General features: G+C 47.0%; 1 protein-coding gene across 1 annotated transcript in view; it reads right to left on the minus strand.

Annotated features, from left to right (window-relative positions):
- Positions 1-20,889, minus strand: part of PAPPA (pappalysin 1) — a 169,100-nt gene that overhangs the window by 66,180 nt on the left and 82,031 nt on the right. The window contains exons 8-10 of the mRNA XM_065737615.1: positions 15,615-15,743; positions 14,000-14,091; positions 2,796-2,992 (exon numbers count right to left, since the gene is read on the minus strand). Of these exons, the coding sequence (XP_065593687.1) occupies positions 2,796-2,992; positions 14,000-14,091; positions 15,615-15,743 (418 nt within the window). The remainder of the gene's footprint in view (positions 1-2,795; positions 2,993-13,999; positions 14,092-15,614; positions 15,744-20,889) is intronic.

Here is a 20,889-nt window from a genome sequence, read left to right on the forward strand (position 1 = left end):
TACTGAGAGTATTTCTTAATCTGCACTGAAGAGAGGCTGCCAGGAAAGGAGAAGTGGCCGTCTGTCAGCCTTGCTTCTGCAGAAAGAACGATCGTTTGAAGGGGGGGCTCTTTGACCTTTCCATCTTTCAAATGTTTATCTGTTTGCCAAGAGCGTGTCATTCTTTGCGAGCATTTTGTTGTTCAAAACAAATCTTATCCTGTGAACTTTTTTCTCCTCCCTCAGTACGCTGCCATTCAGCTCATGCTAACAAGTAACGATGCTGCACCTAACAGCCACCTCAAAACAACCAGCAAAGGCACACGTCCTGTTTCTAAACAACGAGAAACAGGCATTGTCTTCAGAAGCTATGCAAACAGGCCTGGAGTGCTCAATCTGCAAAAGGAATCCTGCGACATCAAGAAAGTGCACTCCAGCTTTTGCTTATAAACAACCCTCCAGGAGTAAATAGGAGTAAATAAGTAGATACGGCTGAGATGCACCACAGCAAGCAACGAGGTGCTCGGAAACAGGCTGAGCAAAACTAAGAAATACAGTCATGCAAAGTAATGGGTCTCGAGATGAGGGAGGATGAGAAAACATTTTAAATTGGGAAATACATCCTTAAAATGCTTTCAAGCACTTTGAGAGTGCCAGGCAATTATGAGGAACAGGGATGGCTAACAAACAAGCAGTTTATGTATTCTGTACATTACTGTGCACTGCACTCAAACATATCTTTCATGGCATTCCTGATGAGATGCCAACGCAAATGCCACTCTGATTAATCAGGAAACTACCCAGCAACAACATGAAAAGTTTGCACAACACCAGCAAGCACACAACCTACTCAGAAAGATATCTGGGTAAAGAGAGGTGCTCCTTCCGTCAATACAAAACCCCCTAAGGCTCAGTGCTTGCGCAGATAATGAAGCCAAACATGTTTACACACCAGTGATCATTACACATGGTGATTAGAGGAGATCTCGGGTTAATTTTCATCTCAAGCAGTCCGCTAGCTAACAGAGTGATGACCTGCTGCCCCACCTAACCTCCCCACAAGTCAGGTGCTCCTCCACAAGCTTCAAGTCTGCCTTGTTCCTGCCGAAAACAAAGACTTTCCCAACATATATATGATTAAAAAGGTCAATGAACCCCGTGTGCCCGCGCTGGTGTAACACAACCAGCTGAGCTAAAGCAAAAATTCCTTTTGCTGGAAGTAAATAGCACACTGTTATCTCCCCAGGGGCCAGCCAATAACAGGAGGCATGCTGCCATTCACTCCGCCAGTGTGAGATATGCTAGTGCTCTGCCTATAAATACGACGGCTTGGTTTTGTTGTTTTTTCCTTAACAAGGCTGTGACAACTTCATCTCTTCTGGGTACAACAAACGCGCCTGAGCTGCGGCGGCCCAGCAGGGCTTTCTGCTGTGTGTGTGTGCATGGTGCTGTTCTCCACCGCGTGACCGTACGCTGCCTACTGCACAGCAGTGGCATTCCTGCCAGCACATGAAGAGAAAATGAGGGTGGGAAATCACAGTGGGATGGGGACACAGGGCTCGGGGACACGTGCACTCAGCAGCACCTGAGCTGGAGACAGCAGGCTTTGGTACTACAGCCCACGGAGCTCCAATCAGAACGAAGTTACGGAGGCATTGGTAGGGGTCCAGAAGAAAGTTCCATTTCCAGTGTGAAATAATAAATGAGACCATGACAAAAAGGCAGTACTGGGCTCAAGATTCCGCCTTGGTACTGTGCCAGCTAACCACGCTTCAGACGCCTAGAACTGACCTGGTCATTAATTTGTAACAGACTTGTGCAATGCGAACAAGGCCAAATCTCTTGGATAAAGATTTTTAGTCTTGCAAGCCAAGGGGAAATGTTTAGCATTTACTATTCACAGAGAAATCCGCCTGTTGTATCTGTGACACTGTGTTCCTGTCTGCACTGCCCACCCAGGGCACCTCCCAGGTAACTAGACTGCAAGAACAACTGGGCTGCATCGAACCCGAAGTCCATCTGATTCGCTGCTCTGCCTAGCAGGGGACAATGGTGGATGCTGAAGGGAGGATACACAAAGTAGCTCTTGTATACGATGCTCCTTTTCTTGCTGTATTCTCAAAAGAAAACCCCAACTAGCAATGTCAGCTTTCTTGAATCAGAGGGTTGCATCTGGACTGTAGCATCTGTATCGTGTATAGCACTGTTTTCTAGGCATTTATTTTATGTCTTTTTGAACTCATTTGGATCTAATTCTCTCAGAGAGACAAAAGGTAAAGTTATGGTAACTGGAGCTATTTATGTTACAAAGAAGACATGTAAGAAAGGGGTTAAAGCTAATGAATGGCTTTGGGAATGGAAAGGACCTTTCTCAGAATAGAACAATAGGGTGCTTTTGTGAAACCAGGAGGCAGAAAACACAAAACTATTAAAAAAGAAAGAACACTCTTTTGTATTATTCTGCATTAGCCTTCAGAACTCATTGCCACAGGACAGAACCCTGTGCTGGCACATAAGAGCCTGTGTAGTCTTTTGGGTGGTGATAATTTGCTAGAGGTGACTGCTACACAGCTTACTGAGCCACGCCAAGCACAACTTCAGCCAGTTTTCAGGTGGACGACTGGAACTGAAATTCAGCTCCACCACTACTGAACGGCACTCAGAAAGAGGACAATGTTCATCATCTTCCTCGGTGAAGCACTAAGTTAGCTGACAGAGGTAACATAACCCGTGAGTGCTGACCATCTCGATACATTCGTAAATGTCCTCGATGGACTGCACTTTCAAGGGGAGGTAACAGAGTCTGCTTCCCTTACCTGGGTTGCTGCTGGCTGACCGATGACCACCCAGCCTGGGCACTGCTGGTCACTGTGGTGGGAGACGGAGACGTTGGAAGCCCACTGATCCAGGAAGCCTTTGGGAGTGTAAACACCACAGTCTTTGATGCTGGTCATTTGCTCAAATTCCTCACACACTCCATCACCGTCATGGAAATAACACCTGCTGGGTTCATCTGCCAGGAGAAACCAAAGAGGAGACATCATAAAACAGTTACACGTTTGTGGCCTAGTTGCTGGGATATGGTGACATCAGTAATGGTGCATCTGCTGGTCCAGAGCACTGGGAAGTGAAAGCATTGGTCCCTTCTGGCCAATAGAAGGTGATTTTAAGGAAGCTCATCAAGAACAGTTAATTTTGCTATTGAGCAAAACCCTCAACGTATTCACTAACATAATGAATTTTCTGCTTAGTTTTGTCTATCTCCATTTAAAAGGATGGGGACAGAAGAAAGTAGACATCAAAAACATATAGGAAGAGAATGTGGGTATTGGCGTTATATCACTGACTTGGATGGAAAAAAGCCAACAGAAGTCTTGTCTACAGTGCTTCCCTTTCTGTTCTTAGAAGATATATGAAAAACATTGACAACAGCATCTGTGGATTTAGAAATGGCAAAAACAGCCAAGTTCACAGCCACAGTGACCAAGAGCCAAGCAGATCTGTTTATCCAAAGAGCAGATAGTGTATGCATAGTGTGAGGGCGAGCTTGCCATATACACACATGTCTTCAACCAACGTAACTCAGATCTGACCTGAAAGGATCAAAAGCAGCAGGAGACTTTATTATCGTCGTCCATTTATTCTGTGGCTTCTCTAATGAGACTACCAACAAAGATGCCAAATTTTTGAGGTTGTTTCTCTAACACCGGCCCATTAAAAACTGAACTGAGATCCATCTACTCTTTTCAAACAGACTGCATAGCAATAATGACTTTCAGTCATTAGAGTACTCTGTGAAATGGAAACCTTTGACCTGTTGGTATCCTATTTTGTATTGTATTATCATTGCCAGTCCCCAGAGGTACCCAATTCTGACAGCCTGTTGTATTTTTGTCTGGCAAATAAGACTGCTGAAAAAACGGTAGGGAATTAGCCAGAGCTGTGAGCTGGACTGATGGAAAGGATCCCCAAGGAGATCCCTGTCGGTAGCTTAGGACTATCTCAAGCTAGGTGTCAGAAAATCCAACGGCTGCTCAATTTTGAGCTACTTCCAAGCTATGAAATCCCCTGTTTATTTTTCCTCCTAGTTTACTCAGTGAAATACCATCGCGAGCCAGAAAAAAAAAATCAGTTTATTGCGATTCAATTATTTAATGACTTTCTCTCCTTTTCCTCTCCCTTCCTCCCAATCCTCTGTGCAAAATTCCATGTCCTTTAGTGAGTGTGGGTTTGAAGGAATGGAGAAACCTACCGGAGAACCATGTCGTAGTTTCATTTCATCACAACCACTGCAGCCAACTTGTGTACGTGAACAAGCGTGGGGAAGTGTGTTATTTACTGGGCCAGCACTTGGAGCTGGCAAAAGTGAGCCTGGAAGCTGTTCAGCAGTGTGACCGCAGCTCTGTGTCTGAGGTAATATTCCAGGGGTGGCCAAAGTTCTTGACCTAACAGATCACATCTTAAAATCTTCACATGTCTGGGAGCCACTGAGCAGGTACCACACACCTTGAAGGGCTTGGAGGAGCAGCGCTTCGCAGAAAGAGGATGACAATGGCTCCCCAGGGTGTGACATTACACCATGGCAGGAGAAGGCTGGGGTGGACGTGCAGATGGGCCCTAATGCAACCCAGCAGTGCCTGAACGGCCTGCGGCCCTTCCTCCCATGTTGCCCAGGGGCCCCAATGCCAGCAGGGCCTTGCTCCCCATCATCTGGTACCAACACTGGTAATGTGAGCTTGAACTGCTCATGGGCCCTGAGGGTCTCAGCTGTGTTGCACCTTAATCTTCCACGTGGTGGGGGAGACGCTTGGTGTGTGCCTGGTCAGCCCGAGGAAGGGGTAGAGCTCTATATAATGGAGATCTGCTTCCCTCACTGTATCTTTCTGCATCTCCTACTCTGCACAGACATATCAAGGCATAGGGCAGATCTCTGTCATGCTCCAGAACTGCAGGATAAAGCAAAGCAGCTCGCATGCTGCAGAGCAATGTGTCCCAGTTTGAATAAGAGCCTCAGCAGACACCTCTGAGAAAGGCTCAGCTCCGGAAAGCCTGTGGTCAGTGAACAAAAATCCTCAAAAACAAATCTAAACACATGAACATACCTATTTTTGAAGTTTCTATGTCACTTAATGAAAAGAGGCTTATTTCTTTAAAAAGAAAAAAATAAAATAAAGGGATAGATCTACTGAATTAAAAAGACCCAACCCTCAGCCTGTGAGCAGTCAGATGTACACTTACAATGACACACTGGCACCCAAATACATCCTGCTGCATGCCCACACTGACATCAATGATGATACATGCACGCACCTTTTACACACCCAGCAATGCAAACACAGCCAGAAACTCACAGCCTGTTTTTAGGCACACACGCTTCCCTTGCCTCCCTGAAGCTTGGACTTCTTTTCACGACAAGCACTGAAGTAAGCACAACATTTATATAGCCAACATAGTCCTGCACTGGCTCCAAATGTTCCCTCGTAATGCAATGATAAACGTAATGGGCTTCTGATAAGATCATGTGTTTGGGATAAAAGAATACTGAAGACCTACTCCAATCAGATGACTTAATTCATGCTCACATGGATGGGAAGGCAGCCCTTGAATAGCTGTGATCCAGGCCAGTGTGTGATCCTAACAGAGGCTAATTTGTTCTTGATTATGCTTAAGACCCCAATAAATCTGTCTGCTCGGAGCCTGCAACACCCGAGGGAGGAACCGAATGCAGAGACTGCGATGTCTGAATTAAATGGAGACTGCCTGAATGATTAACAAAGTCTGACTGAGCTGCACTGTCACCAGCCCCTCTGCAGCACACGTCCCCTGCCTGCAGGACCCACTCACATTGGTGTGCTGTGAAAACGATGAGGGAAATTGGTTTCATGGCCTTATTTTTCTTCCGAGGAAGATTCGCGACTCCCAGCGCTGTCAAGTCACCCTGAAGCCGTGCTCTGAAGGGACAGCTGGTGAGAGGTGCATTTCCTGCCTGTTGGTTTCCTACTTGGCAGTGATGGCAGAACCCTTCCCAGCCACTGAGGAGGGGATGAAGAAGTCCCGCTGACCCACAGCAGCCGGCTCCTCGTGGCTCTGGCTGCTGACTCTCAGCACGCTCTTGTGATGCTCAGCAGGTTTGAAGTTGGGCTTTACCTTTTCAGAAGCAAACTGGAAAATGACCACATCGTTTCTTCCCACGATTGGCCTCACAAAATAAAAAACAACAGGCTTCTCCCCTTGCCACAGTGTCTGAACGTTGCTTGCTTAAATCCACAGAGTCCTACAGGCTCAAAGCCCAGGAGGGCAGCGTCAGGATGTGCATTTCTAGTAGGCAGCAGCAAACATATTTGTTTCTGTAGAGGTGCAGAATGCCTTTTCTGATCTGTTCTTGGCTGCTGTAACCTGAAATTCATCCAGGACCTTGATAATATTATCTAATTTTTGGCTCCACAAAGGTCTGTAGGCTGTGAAGCCCTGATGAAGGTCACAGGGATGTGTTGGCTAAAGAGGACCCGTGCCATGGACTGCATTCATCAACACCAGGGGCCTCTCACTTTAGTGTGGAATCTGATTCAAATAATATATGGGGGAAGAGAACGTGAAGTCAATCAGATTTGTCCTCAAGGAAAAAATGACTTCAAAAAATTAAAAAGCAGTTGCCTGGAAATCCAACTTAAACCTAGAACAGCAAAATATCTGCAGGCGTAGCACCTGGCAGCAGGAGACAGCGGCTCTGGGGGATGACAGCAGATGCTCAAGGATCCTGAGCTGAACTCAGGGAGCATGTGCTCGTTCAGACAGTCAGAGCTGCACCGAGGGCACCAAAATATCAGAGCAAGAATCACAGTCACAGAATCACAGAGTGGTCTGAGTTGGAAGGGACCCTTAAAGGCCATCTGATCCCAATCCCTTCAATGAACAGGGGCACCCAAAGCTCCATCGGAGCTCAGAGCCCCAACAGCCTGACCTTGGGCATCTCCAGGGATGGGGCATCCAACACAAGGCCCTCGATTCAGGCTGGTGGGAGAACAAAATCTTCCATTTACTGAAGATTTCTGTGACATCTGTGAAGGGGGATTTGTCAGAGAAACAGATTGGCAAAGCTGGTATGTTTCCTAGAACTTACCTACTGCAATTGGGCTTCAAGATCTGGAACAACTGTGCACCTATTGTGTGCTGCACCAGAGAAATGACACGAGTTTCATTTACCCTTGTGTCTTAAGGTGCCCAAGCACAGTGTTTCATACAGCCCCCTTCCCCAGGTTCACAGACAAAAGGATGCAGCAGGTAGGGCACAGGGCAGTGCCTCCTCCCCACCACAGCCACCTGCTCAAAGCGAGGGCAGAAAAACTCCAGCGACACGAATCAAGTCTGGCACGCACCAGGAAGCAGACATGCAGGATATACACTTATCTGTGATAGGCAGCCTTCCACCTTATTAAAACAAAAAAAAAAAAAAAGAAAAAGAGAGATAAAGAGACCTACTTCATAGCAGAGGGCACATCCTCTGATGAGGCTTTTAATGTCCAAGCTGCATGGCCAATGTGCCGGGGACAGACACTCAGGGTGGCTTCCTGTTTTCAGCTAGGATACAGTGACTGCCTTCAGCACAGTCTTCTTTTGTGTAATAACTACTTTTTTTTTTTTAAAGGCCAGACAGAATAATAATAATAGTAATAGTAATAGTAATAGTAGTAATAATAATAATAATAATAATAATAATAATAATAATAATAATAATAATAATAATAATAATAATAATAATAAAAGAAGTATTTTTAAGCTCAGCTGTTTACTTAGGGATGCTTCCAACCACAACAAGCCTCACGCCACATAACTATTTGTCCAAGTTTAAAAAAAAGGGGAAAAAAATAAAAAAGGAAAAGAAAAAGGGAAAAAATGGGGGACACAAAAATGCAGAAGCATTGTCTCAGAGTTACACATTCTTGGAACGGAGCGAGCTGCACATGTTAACCCCCGGAAGGTCCGCTTGGACCTCGCTGTAATTCAGCAGCTCCTGCGGGAGTGTGATCTGACCTGTGTCACTTAACGGCACCTCCAGCATTGCTTTTTGTGTCCACAGATGAGGAGAAATGTATCCAGGGCTTTCCAGCACAAAAGCAGATCTACAAGGCTGGGGGCTGAGCGAGCACACAACCTGCCCCATTTATTTCTGACAGCTTCACCTTTGGCTGCAGCCGGAGCGGGGTGAGCGATGTGGCTGCTTCCAGGATATCTGCTAATCTCTTCTTTAGTACTGAAGAAGCCAGAGGCAGAGATATTTCCTGCTGCAGCAAAATATTCGAGGGTTATTTTCCTTCCTGGATATTCCACTCGGAAAAGACACAACACCACTGCGTAGAGCTCGGGCAGACCTTTCCAAATCAAGTCGCCTATGGATACACAGTGACATTTTCCTTTGATGAAATAAAGCAGACACCTCGGAAATGAAGTGAACGTGGGTGCCGCAGAGTACTGCAGGACATCCAGGGGTCTCGCAGGAGGCAGCTCCCTGCACAACGGGACGATGATGGCTGGGCACATGCAGCTCCTGGCAGTGCAGCTGCTTTGTGGGGCCACCTTTCCTGGGTTGGGTCTCTGATGGAGCACGTTGGGATGGGAGAGTGGATGAAGTGCAGCAATGGTGCGATCGATCCGTGCACTGCAGACAGATGCAGTTCTGGCTTCCTCACAGAGCCCAGCTCAGAAACTTGATATTCACCTCCAAGAACACAGAGCTCTGACACTTCAGCGAAGGGATATTTTGTGCTGCTGGCAGTGGCAGGAAGACCCTATATGCTCTGTGCCAACAGGAGCCACTATGGCCTTCCCCCCATGCTAGGGGAGCACTACAAAACCTTAAGAAGCAAGGATAGCTGGAGCTCACAGCACTTTTCTGCTGCAACACACAACAGCCCCACGATTGTTCTGAATCCTGAAGCCAGCCCACTTGCAATCCTCTTCCACCCAACCTCATTTCCCTCTTTGGCCGTTCGGGTGTATCGCAAAAGCAGCGCTGGTAATACTTTAAGATTTCCTTACGCAGACTTATTAGCTGCACTTGGAGCCCGTTCAACTGCAAATCTTGAGATTTCTGTCACACGAGGCAGCAACTGCTCCCACTGACACCTGGCTGCTTGCTGAGAGCCTGGGAAGGAGCCCAGGAGGAAAATCGTTGCTGCCACTCGCTAAGGAAAACAAACAGCTTGTTTGTGCGTGTGGTTGGATGTTATTGCAAAGGGAGGTCTTGTGCCCGGCATCACCCCCCGAGCACAGCGAGCTGCTGTTGAGTCACGCAGGGTGCTCTGGGGAGGGAAGCGTGACTGGCTGCTGAAGCCTCCTTGATCCACCAGGAGAGCAATGCATGAGGGACGCAGCAAGCAGAGGAGAAATCCTCCGCTGGGCTCTCGCTGTAGCTGTGTCCTGGACTCCAAAGCTGGATTGAGCTGGGCTGGAGTCACTGGCCAAGAGAAAAATGCAGGCAAATGCCACTCCAGCCCACACGCTCCCCCACAAGAAAGCATCTGTCCTTTGTGCTTTGCTGCCTGAGATGCCTGTGTGCTGTGGTTCAGCTGGCCCTGCTAAGACAGCACTATTAATGATGACAGTCTGAAAATCACTTTCAGAGACTTTATGACGATGTTGTTATTACTAACTTGCCAAATGAGTGCTTAGACATTTTGGAACATGTAGCCACACTCCCATGAGCCTCAGGAAACAGTCAGCTTCAAAGTATTTGCCTTAAGCTGAAGGATTCACACAAATACTATCTGAACAGCTCCAGTCAGTAAATTAGTTGCTATCTGCTATGAAATTCTGTTATAGATCCTCAGCTTCTTTATTGATGGCAAGCTGCTTGCTCAGTGCCTTACTCCTGTCGATGCCCTACAAGATGCTGACTTTCTCCTGCGAGGCAACTCTGCTTCTCCCATGCTCTGCCCTGCTGAGAGCTCTCAGTGGGGTAACACCGGGCCCTGAGTGCTGTGTGTGGGAGAAATCCCCATTAAGCTGCCTCATCACCATGTTCCTGTGCAGGGGACAGGAGGGGAGGGGACAGGACGGAGCTCTCAAAGCATGCCCACAATGAATATGGATGGTCATCCATCAATGTATTTTAAGCACATTACTTCTCTGTCAGAAATGGAAAAAAAAAAAGGGAAAAAGAAAGAAAGGAAAGAAAAGACATATAAAATTAAGTTTGTGTCACTCATTTAACACTGCAATTTCCCCAGAGGATTATGCACCAAAAGGAGATAGCAAGCTCATGAATATTAATCATTTCCCTGAATGCAATGCAGCCCTCCAAACAATAAGATTAGGGGAAAGTGCTATGCTTAATTTATGGATAATGGGAGAGGTAAAGGACAGAGCTCCCACAAAGGTAGGGCTCACAGCTGGAGGGAGAGGCCTCCAGGAGGAGGAGGGCAGATCCAGATTTGTGAGGGACCAAACAAGTTCTCGGGGCCAAGCAGAAGCGAAAGGAAAGGTGTTAACGGATCGCTGACAAATTAAAATCATACTTCTCTCTGAACAGCCACTGTGACTAATGCTGCAAGCATGCCAGAAATCGGCGTCAAACTCGAGAGCTAGATACATTTATTTTCTGTTTTCTTCCACTCTCTGCTTTCTCGTTGTGTTTCACACCCCAAGCCCCAACTCAGTGCCCACGGAGCCATGTGCCTGACCCCGCACTCTCCCGTCTAAGGCAGCAGAAGTGCTGCCCCTCGCTGCTGTACAAAGGCTTTAGTGAGGAGCCCTTATAAGCAAAGGAGATAAAGTGCAGCAATAATAACACCAGTAAGACGTGGTTGAAAACCCCATAAATTACCAAGCAAACTTACAGCTAGATAAAAGTTCTGCAGCCACTTTCCAGCTGGGTTGCAATGTGTCTATCAGTCTTTACTCATCTCTTTTCATATTACTCTCTCTCCCCCTCCCTTCTATTTTATTGATCTCTGCATCTTTTCTATTATATCCTTCTCTTTCTTCAGCACGGGAGAGCTAAATCAATGCATAATGCACATCACACTCAACAAAAGGAATGCAAATGAAAGCAGCTCTCTTTTTCAGTGTACGCACATATATCTGGAAGCATGTGCACGATGTTTGTGGGAGAGTGCACACCAAGGACGGGGTGCTCAGCTGCTGATTAGACACCCATTTCCCAACAGCCCGGTGGGAACGGATCGAGTGCTAAAAGGCTCTGGGTTCACACAACTGCAAATCGTAACTCTTCCAAGCGGGGCCTGTTTTGCATGGGATTTTGCAATGCCAAAAGCCAGGTGTCCTGGGTGAAGTCACAAGCAAGGTGAAAGCAGAAGCAGCCGGGAGGAGGAGAGGGGTACATCAGTCCCTGTGGTTCACTCCTCTTCCATGAACCAAAAGGCAAAGTGAGGCTTTCCCCGTGGGACCCTGCGTAGAGCAGATATAATATGCAAAACCCACCCCAAGAGGGGAAAACAAAAAAAAATACAGGTGATAAATTTCAGCACGAGGATGGGCGAGTGTAGAGCAGAACTTAAAAACAAAGCGGCGCTGCCAGATGCTCCCATTAATTAATTAATTAATCTCACTGTCGCTCTTCAGCATGTTGCAGGGAGAAGACGCTATTAATCTTATCTGTTTTCTTTTAGTCGGCTTTGTGTGCAGAGAAGGCCAGGACAACCTGACAGCAAAGACCACACAGTTTTGTCCCTGTCTCCCTCCCTCTTCCCCCCGTGCCCCTCCTCCCGGCAGAGCAGATTGATCCGCTGTTATCTGATTAGAGAGGAGAGGAGGAGGGAAAACAAAACCGAGAAGAAGGAAGGAAAAAAAAAAAAAGAAAAGAAAAAAAGCCTAATTTTATTACAGGCACAAAGTGTCCTGTGCCATTTATTCAAAGGAAAGTTGGACCAATAAAGAAAACCCACAACATTAACATCGTGATCCTAAAAGGCAGAGGGAGCAAAGGAGAGAGAGGGACACCTGCAAATGGGCTGCCTCCATCCGTGGGGATGTGGGCACAGCTGGATGTCAGCCTGAGCCATGGGCTCCAGCACTGAGGCTGTGGCCAACTTGTAAGTCGGCCCTGCACGGACCAGAGGCCTCCAGGGGCTCCCTGCAGCCTCCACTGCCTGGAAGGAAACGTTCACAAGATCCAACCCTATGGCCCTGATTCTGCAAAGCCTCTCTACATGACTGGAGGCCCACTGAGATCTTTGGTGAAGAGGAGTGATGGACAGTGCTGGTGTGGGCTGCCTAGAAAAGCAGTGGGTACCCCACGAGTGCTATGGCCAGGAGGGATGGGGCTTTGGGCACCTGCAGTGCTGGGAGGTGTCCATGCCTGTGGTAGGGGTTGGAACTCAATGGGCTTTAAGGTCCCTTCCAACCCAAACCATTCTGTGATTCTGAGCTCTATAAAGCTGCAGAGTACGCAAGTACATCACTGCAGAAATAACAATCTGAAATAATTTGTTGCTGTCCTACAAGAATCTAACACGTATTAGCCTCATAAACACAGAAAGAAATTACACTTCATTTTCCTTTGCTTCTCAAACAGGGACCCAAGTGGACTGTATCTTCCAATAAAACACTCCATCAGCTTTCAAAAGGAGACTTCTGTTTGGCTAAAGGCAGAGGACTCATGGTCGTGTCCAAGCTGGGGTACAGCCAGAGCACTGACCTGGAGCAGGGAACTCAGACCCGATGAGGGTGCTCACCTCCAACCCTTGCTGGAACCAACCTTGGACTATGCCTGACTTCCAGAAAATCCAAAGCGTCTGAAAAAGTGTTTATTTCGCTTTCAAAATATTATGACTAATATCTTTCAGTGCTTGAGGTCAAATTCAGCAAGTGGCTTGAAACCCAAATGTCACTTCAAGACCACCAATAGTCACAATTAACCCTGGCCATAAATATTCTCAAATTTCAACTGAGCTATTTACATATATAAATATGGAAATAAGTACATCACCAAATCAGGCCTCAAGTATGACTGTGTGGGTGAAGTAAAAATGTGGTGGATGAGACAAGCAGTCCCCAGCTTACTACCCAAGGGAAACATGTTGCCTGTGAGGTCCTTCATATGTTGTTCCAGCCACAAGAGATAATCATCAGATTGCCAAAAAGAGCAAATTTCAGCCTTGCCAACATTATATTAACTGCTTAGGACTGATGCCCTGAGCTGAAGGCATCGGATCACTAGGTGGGACACACAGAGCATTTGCTTGGTTAGTCCAGATAAGGAATCCCATAAACCTCTTGAGAAGAGACTGATCCCTTATAAACATTAACTTTGTTTTCAGAAGGTCTGCGTGTTTCATCCTTTCCCGGATCTCACCAAGTCCTGCTTTGGGAAATGCAATCCCTCAGCTCCGGGCTGCCCAGCACAAGGTGCAGGGAGAATTGGTCTTTTCTCTGTCCCCAGCATTCCTCAAGAGTTTAATAAATATGTAAAGCTCAAACCTCGGCCCTGCTATCCCAGATAGCCCGAGCATCTTCCGGCCATTGTGCTTACAGGTTTTGCTAATCAGAGCAAACCAGGCTTGCAAATGAAATCTGATTAAGTAGTTTTCACCTCTCAAAAAGGGGATTAGCCAGACCTTTGATCTTCAGATACTGATTTGCAACTCAAAGGAGGTGTGACCTCAGCTGGACTTGCTTATGGTCTCAGCCCCTTCCCCTTTCACTCCTCCTCCTGTTTACCAGAAAAAAAATCAGTTCATGTCTTCTCACGTAGCCAGATCTAAAGCCTATTGAAGCCAGTGGAAAGCCACCCACTGACTTCAATGGGCTTTGGATCAGTCCCACAATGGCTGACTTAGCCCTAAGTCCTAGGTTGTTTCAAAGCCAGCAGAACCAATTTCCCATCAAAATGACCAGAAGCTGGGAAGATATGTTCGCCTTTCAAGCCTACAAATTCCAACTTTTTTCCCTCTTCCATGACAACTCTTCAGCTGGAAATGCTGGAAATGCTGTTGATTTTCTTCTTGCGCCTTATGTAGAGCTGTTGCCCACCATGAGTGGAAAGGCTCTGAGCCAGACTTACCGATGCAATTAAAGGATAACTCCTGCAGGCAGAACAGGGAGCAGCCGTCACCATTGATCTTATTCATGTCATCGCATTCTTCCCCCAGGTCTCTATAGGCAGGGCACAAACAAGAAAAATGAGTCAGACGGTAAATGGCATCATCCCAACTGCAGAACCCCAGAGCCCTGACATCCCATAGAGTGGCACTGCGTTCCAGCCCTGGACACTCCTCTCCTTTCTTCCTTTAGCTCTGACTTTCATCATTCCTGCTTCACAGACTCGCCTGGCCACTTCTCTCCTGCACATGTGGATACCACTTGCTGTTCTCTGATGAGGATATGAGCAACTTCCTTCATAGCTGGTGCGGCTGCAGCTCAGCAGGTGGGCAGAAAGAGAACAGGAATCTCTGAAACCCTTTGTATTAAATCTGGAAAGGCCAGTCTATGACCTCAGCATGGGAACAACAAGGTACAAAGCCCAGTGCGGGGCTATTCCAGGTGATAGAGGTCTGCAGGCAGTGGGTGGTGTCAGGGACGGGGTCCTGCCTTGCTCCAGCCCACACTGTTGCTTGTTTGTGAAGTGTGAACCAGATGAGAAAGAGGCTCCACAGCTGCTAGTGGGGACACAACCAAGCACTCTGTGACACAGTCTGGTTCCTGCTCGCTCGTGAGGCAGCTCAGCTATTGTTCGACACTTGCTGCAAAGCCACAAGCGATGTTTGAGGAATGTGCAAACATAACAGTAGGAGAAAAGTTATGGAAAGCAAAATTAATCTGTCTTTCTCCACCTCTCTCTCCAAGACTGGCCTGGATTCATATGTCAATTGGCTGCTTGGTTTGATTTCCCTGCCTGTTGGGCCTCATCCTGCAAATACTTGCTGCCAGGTATATTGTTTGACAGGGCTGTACTGGTGACTGCTGATCAATAACATTACAAGACAGCAGTACTGCCTGCATCGGGCATATGTTTGTTGTTACTTCTGTAATCATAATTAAATAATCTTACACCATGAAGCTTTGAAGCAGGTGTCCTTAAAGTCCAACACAGTAAAAGAGTAAACCCCAAAGCACTTGTGAACGACTGTTTTACACTTCCAGCAGTCTGGGGGCTAGCAGCTGCTGAGAGGGAGAGGCTGACTCAAAGCGTGCAATCCCCAGCACCAAGTCCAACACCTCCAAGTGCACCCCAGGCCAACAGGAGGATACATCAGGAACCCAGCTGGCCACACAGGGCTCTACCCCATCCGCCAGCTGCCAGGCACACGGAGCTTCGTGTGGAAGGATGGCATCAAAGACAGTGGGGATTTTTCCAGCATTGCAGCTCAGTATAGGAAATGTCATCTACATGCACACATAGCAAACAGCACAAACAGCATACAGCATGCTTCGTATCGATCCCGCTGTCTGGACTCCACTATCTGTATCTCTGTCTGTATCTACTGGTGCCAGGATAGAAGGGCCTAAGTTCCAATTAAATGTCATCGTCCTGGGAATCATCAAGCACATGAGTCATTATCTGCAGATGAGAGCTAGCCTAAGCTAAGGAGACATCAGAGGTCATCACTTTCTTTCTGTGCTCAGTTTGTGGCTGGGTAGATGTGCTCAGGTTTATCTGTTTGCTCTTCCAGACTTACGTTTGGATAACTCCGTCTCCACAGTACCCACTCCCAGAGACGTAGACAAGTGCTGGGGAGGGCTCGCTCTCCTCCGCCCCGGAAACAACGATGACCTGGTATGTGTATGTGGTGCTGTCACTCAGCTCCCTGCAACACAAGAGGAAATATTGAGTGACAGCACATCAAAGGCAATGACAAAGGGCAGAGAAGGAACTAGTGCCATGAGGGCTGCTCAACAGAAAACAAGTCCCGGTTCCATTGGGCCCTGAGAACATTTCTTTGGTTTGATGGGAATAATTCTTGGTTGGCTGCTTCTTTCTTGTGAGCCTCGTATGTCCATGCTTGGCTTATGCACAGCTCTGAGCACATCCAGGTGCAGCTCTTGACTATGGAATCATAGAATCATTAACGTTCTGGGAAAGACCACTAAGATCACCAAGTCCAACCCCAACCCAACCCCACCACGCCCACTATCCATATTCCTCAGTTCTACATGTCCATGTTTCTTGAACACCTCCAAGGATGGCGACTCTGCCGCTCCCTGGGCAGCCTGTGCCAATGCCTGACTACTCTTCTGGAGAAGAAATTTTTCCTCATGTCCAACCCGAACCTCCCCTGTTTGTCAGCTAAACTACTTGCATGCTGCTGACGAGGTCCATGCCTGCTGCAGAGCTGGCATTGCAATGGCACTGACCCCAACCATGCACAGTGCTGAGCAGTCCCAGCACTGCTGTACCTGAGGAAGCAGCCCTGGGACAGCACTACCTGCAGCTCGTGGCACAAATCATGCAAGGAGCTCAAAATACTCTGCAAACACTGATTACTTCCTCGATAGCTCAATCCAACTGCAGTTGCAGCCAGTGGGAATTTATCTGTTGATCTCAGACAGAATTGGACTGGGGCTGTTTCTCTGATAGAGAAATGTTACCTACTTTATGCACAGGTACTAAAAGGGAAGAATTAAAGGGAAGTTTTCTTCCTTTCCAGTAGAGTGTGAAAAATAGGATCTAAATCATTGTCCTGGATCATGGTATTAGCATCTAAACAGTCACAAACAATTACCAAACTGTTCCATATTTATACAAAGCCTTAACTGCTTAAATCCTGTGAATCTGTAAACAAGACTTTTTTTTATATACAATACAGAAAAACTATAAACCTAATATGAATGCTTTTACAGCATCTTTTATGTTAGCAGAACTTAAGACGTTCCACAAAGAAACTCATTACCATTACCCTCATTGCACTGATCTGCAAAGCCACGGAGCAGGGAGGATATTTATCCTCCACACAAGAGCACCAAGCCATAGAAATAGGCACCAGTGGACTGAGGTCCAAGTTGGTGACATAACTATCTCCTAACAACACTCATTAAATTAACAAGCACGACTTTAACTCCAATAGCACACATCATATTTTACAACAAAGCCGCTTCTCATGGATGTGCCTGCAAAATAGTTACCACTGAATGAAGCACATGCTTACAACACCGGGGTTTGATTCTTTGCTACCACACTTGAAATTGTGGATAAAGCTCAGTGGAACCAAAACACATCCCAAGTGCTTTCTTACTGATTCCTATTGGCAATAGCCTGTAGTACCTATTGGCTACACTTGAGAGAACTCAAATCTCAATTTGTCTACGCTGGGGAGATATCTACCTAGATATCAGTATGTTTGCTTAGTTAGAATGAAAATTCCCAAACTTCTGCCCTAGTAATTCAAACACAACCTGATGTGTAACACTGAAGTTTTCCCTCCTGGATAGATCCACAGATTAAGATCGTAGAATCATGCAGTCATTAAGGTTGGAAAGAACATTAGGATCACGAAGTCCAGCTATCAACCCTCCTGCACCATGCACACTAAACCACATCCCTCAGTGCCATGTCAACTCTTTTCTTTTAAGACCCGCAGGGACGGTGACCTCACCAGCCCCTGGGCATCCTGTGTCGATGCATCACCACTCTTTCTGAGAAGAAATTCCTCCTCATTTCCATCCTGAAGATGGGAAGCTGTCGATATACACTGATGAAATGAGAGTAGAGGCAAGCTTTGATTATTAAAGGGAGGTTATTTCTCAAGTTGTTTCTCAAAACCATTCATAAAATATTTAAGATTAATAAGGATATTTGTAGAAATTTAGGTTTTGCCTCTGGATATCTGTCAACCACAAAAATGTTCAGTTCTTCTAAGACTTGCTATCAATGAACCGTCCAGGCAGCTGCAACAGCTACAAAATAAACACATCAACAGTGCTTTCCCATGTGCTGAAATCACATACACAAGAATGAAACACTGACAGAAGCCTTCAAGCTCTGACTTCACACATGATTTCCACCGACAGGTGATGTACGATGGACAGGCACCCAGCCAAAAGTGGAAGTGCATCCGTGCAAGTGTGCCTGCACACGTGGCAGTGTTTGTGTGTGCTGGTGTGTACATGGAAGCAAAGCAAATTGAGGCAAAGTTCATATTTGTTTATGCACAGGGTGGGAAGTTGGCAAAACATAATGGAAGAAGACACGGTACTAAATTAAGCACAGGAGAGAATACGGTGTTTATGAATTATTAGGCGACTGGAGATGAATGCGTATGTGGGTGAATAAGGCAGAAAACTGGAAATGAAAAGTTATTAACGTGGGGAGAGCTCTGGTGTATTTAATTATATTGACTGCGAATGCAACATTTCGTATGCGGAAAGCATCCTGAGCACGTCAGGGAGCGCTGACGTCAGGCACCGGCAGCACTGCTGCTCCGTGCTGTCACCTGAACACAAGTGCTGCTCCAAGCAGGGATAAAAGCAGGACTGGGGCCGTCCATTCCCCCCGGTTGCCAGTAGCACTGCTGGTGACAGTGCTCCTTCCAGTGCCGCCAGCCCCATGCCATGCTGCTTCGGGAGGTGAGACAGAAGAACGTCCTTAACACTGAGGATGTGAACAAACACTCGTTTAAATTTATATCTATGGTCTTTTAATGACCTTTTTGAGAACTGAGTGAGCTGCATGGATCGCTGCGGCTTCCGCCCGTGGGGAGGCACTCGTATTAAAAAGCAATGACTCAAGTGCTCTGCTCAGAGGGGGAACTGGAGCATGCCGTGCAGAGCACCACCAGGGCTCCTCACCCCTCTGCCAGTGAAAGCAACAGATCCAGGGGCAGAGATATTCAGCCCTCTCTCCCTTCTCCTGGTCTTCCTGGGGACGGTGGGCAGTCATGATGATCCTGAAGTGTCCCAATGGATTGCTCTCTGTATTTCTCTACAGCTTACAGGAAAAACACCACTGGGAAGCAGTTCTCTACCCAGACCAAGGCAGTTCTGAAGGATCACCAAATTTTCAGGTGCCCAGCTGTGCCCCAGACACACCTGCTTGATGCCCACTGCTGACCTGCAGATGGAGGGTGTAGAATATTAGAAGCAGCTGAGTTTGAAGGGACCCTTAAAGGTCCAATCCCCTGCAAGGAACAGGGACACCTACAGCTCTATCACGTGCTCAGAACCCCATCCTGCCTGTCCTGAAATGCCTCCAGAGATCGGGTATCCACCACCTCTCCGAGTAACCTGTACCACTCCCTCACTAGGGGCACAGAGCCTGAAAGCATTGAGGGAAAGCAGCAACCTGCTCCCCTCTTCCCAATACCATGGCATGCTTGTTTTCCCTGTTACAAATAATATCAGAAGGTTTTCTTTTTTGAACACAACAAATTCCTGTTTTCAAGAAAACTGAAAATATCCAAAAAGGTTTATCCCAGTTTCTGCCCTATGAGAACAGAAGTGGCCATAAAGCAATGAAATCAGACAGTGTTCCTGTTATTTAAAGACAAAATGTCAAGGTCTTAGGCATTTCCAGTTAACTTATGGCTGTCAGAGGTACAGTTAAATGAAACAGACGTATCCTGCACCTCAAACACCCCACAAAGGACCCATCTTGCTTTGGCTTCCATTAGTCACCAAGTCTTGAGCCCAAATGGAGCACTTCTTGAACAGCTCTCTGCATCCCAGAATGACCCCCACTCCATGAGCAATGTCCCCATACCCCTACAACATGCTCAACGTTTGCAGGCTCCCCAAGTGCTCCAAAAGCAATCGATACAGAGAAACGCAGGGGATGAGGTCATTTTAGGACAGCCTGGATAGATGCTGTCCCCAGCTTCCCTCCTTTTTCCTGCATTGCCATTTGCATTGTCCACATAAGATCATTCTCTCTCTTCTTCTAACTTCTCTCTCACATGCACTCCCCTTGCCTTTTCTTTTTTTTTTTTTTTAATAAAAATGGCATGAGAAGCACGGCAGAAGATAATGAAGAGAATTCCTGCCTGGCTCTGCAGTTGGGAGAGAGGAGGGGTGGGATTCTGTAAACAAAAGGACGTCAAAAATCTGGGCTGTTTTTTCAGCTGCAACCCAGTCTCAGGCTGTTTGGATAAACCCAGCAACATGGCAGGTGCAAAGGCCTCAGAAGAAATCTCTGCCCCTCTCCTGGCCAGCGAAGTGACTCAGAAGGCAAAAATACCTGGGGCAGCCTTGGAGCAGCTTCTCCCTCTGCCCATGATAACAGGGTCCCAATGGGGGCAGTGGGTTTGCTCTGTTCCCCTTGTCCCCAGCAGGTGAGTGCAATGACAGCTCATGTGTGGGACGGGTGGGGATTGGAGGCTGGATTCCCACTCCCAGCACAGCTTAAGCCTGGACTGTGGTCTGTTCAGGTGAACACTTTTGGGGTACGTTTTGTTCTAGGAGTGGCTTAACTACCTGCAGCCCAGCCTCACTATCCAGTGCCCAAACTCAACACGATTGTATCAGCAAGGTATTCAGAGGTTGAAGTCAAAGGTTGAGCAATCAAATCTATTAGAAAAAGGAAAACATTCTTTGCTCCGCAATAACCATCCACAAACAAAAGTCGCCACCATCTCTCTGAGTTACAACAAAACCCAAAAGGTCAATTAGTGTGTCACTTGCTTACACAAGTGTTCGTGTGAAACAACTTCAGAGACCTCAGTGAAATAGCCAGGTTCCAACCACAGCAGCCCTGCTGCAGCCCGTCTCTCCGAACCTGCTCGGCTCAGGCCCATGAGCATGTCAAGCATCTGTCTTCAGAGAGAACTCTCTCTCAGAATCATAGGATCACTCAGGTTGGGAAAGACTTCCAAGATCACCAACCCCAACCCATCCCACCATGCCCACTGGCCGTGTCCCTTAGGGCCACATCTCCACAGCTTTGGAGTCCTCCACGATGGTGACTCCATCACCTCCCATGTGGCAAGCCAGATTCTCCTTCCAGAAAGAAAGATTTCTGTCCTT

The sequence above is a fragment of the Cyrtonyx montezumae genome, unplaced genomic scaffold (assembly GCF_038088225.1).
Source record: "Cyrtonyx montezumae isolate F1298 unplaced genomic scaffold, pur_monq_1.0 scaffold_20, whole genome shotgun sequence".
In the NCBI taxonomy this organism is placed as follows: domain Eukaryota; kingdom Metazoa; phylum Chordata; class Aves; order Galliformes; family Odontophoridae; genus Cyrtonyx; species Cyrtonyx montezumae.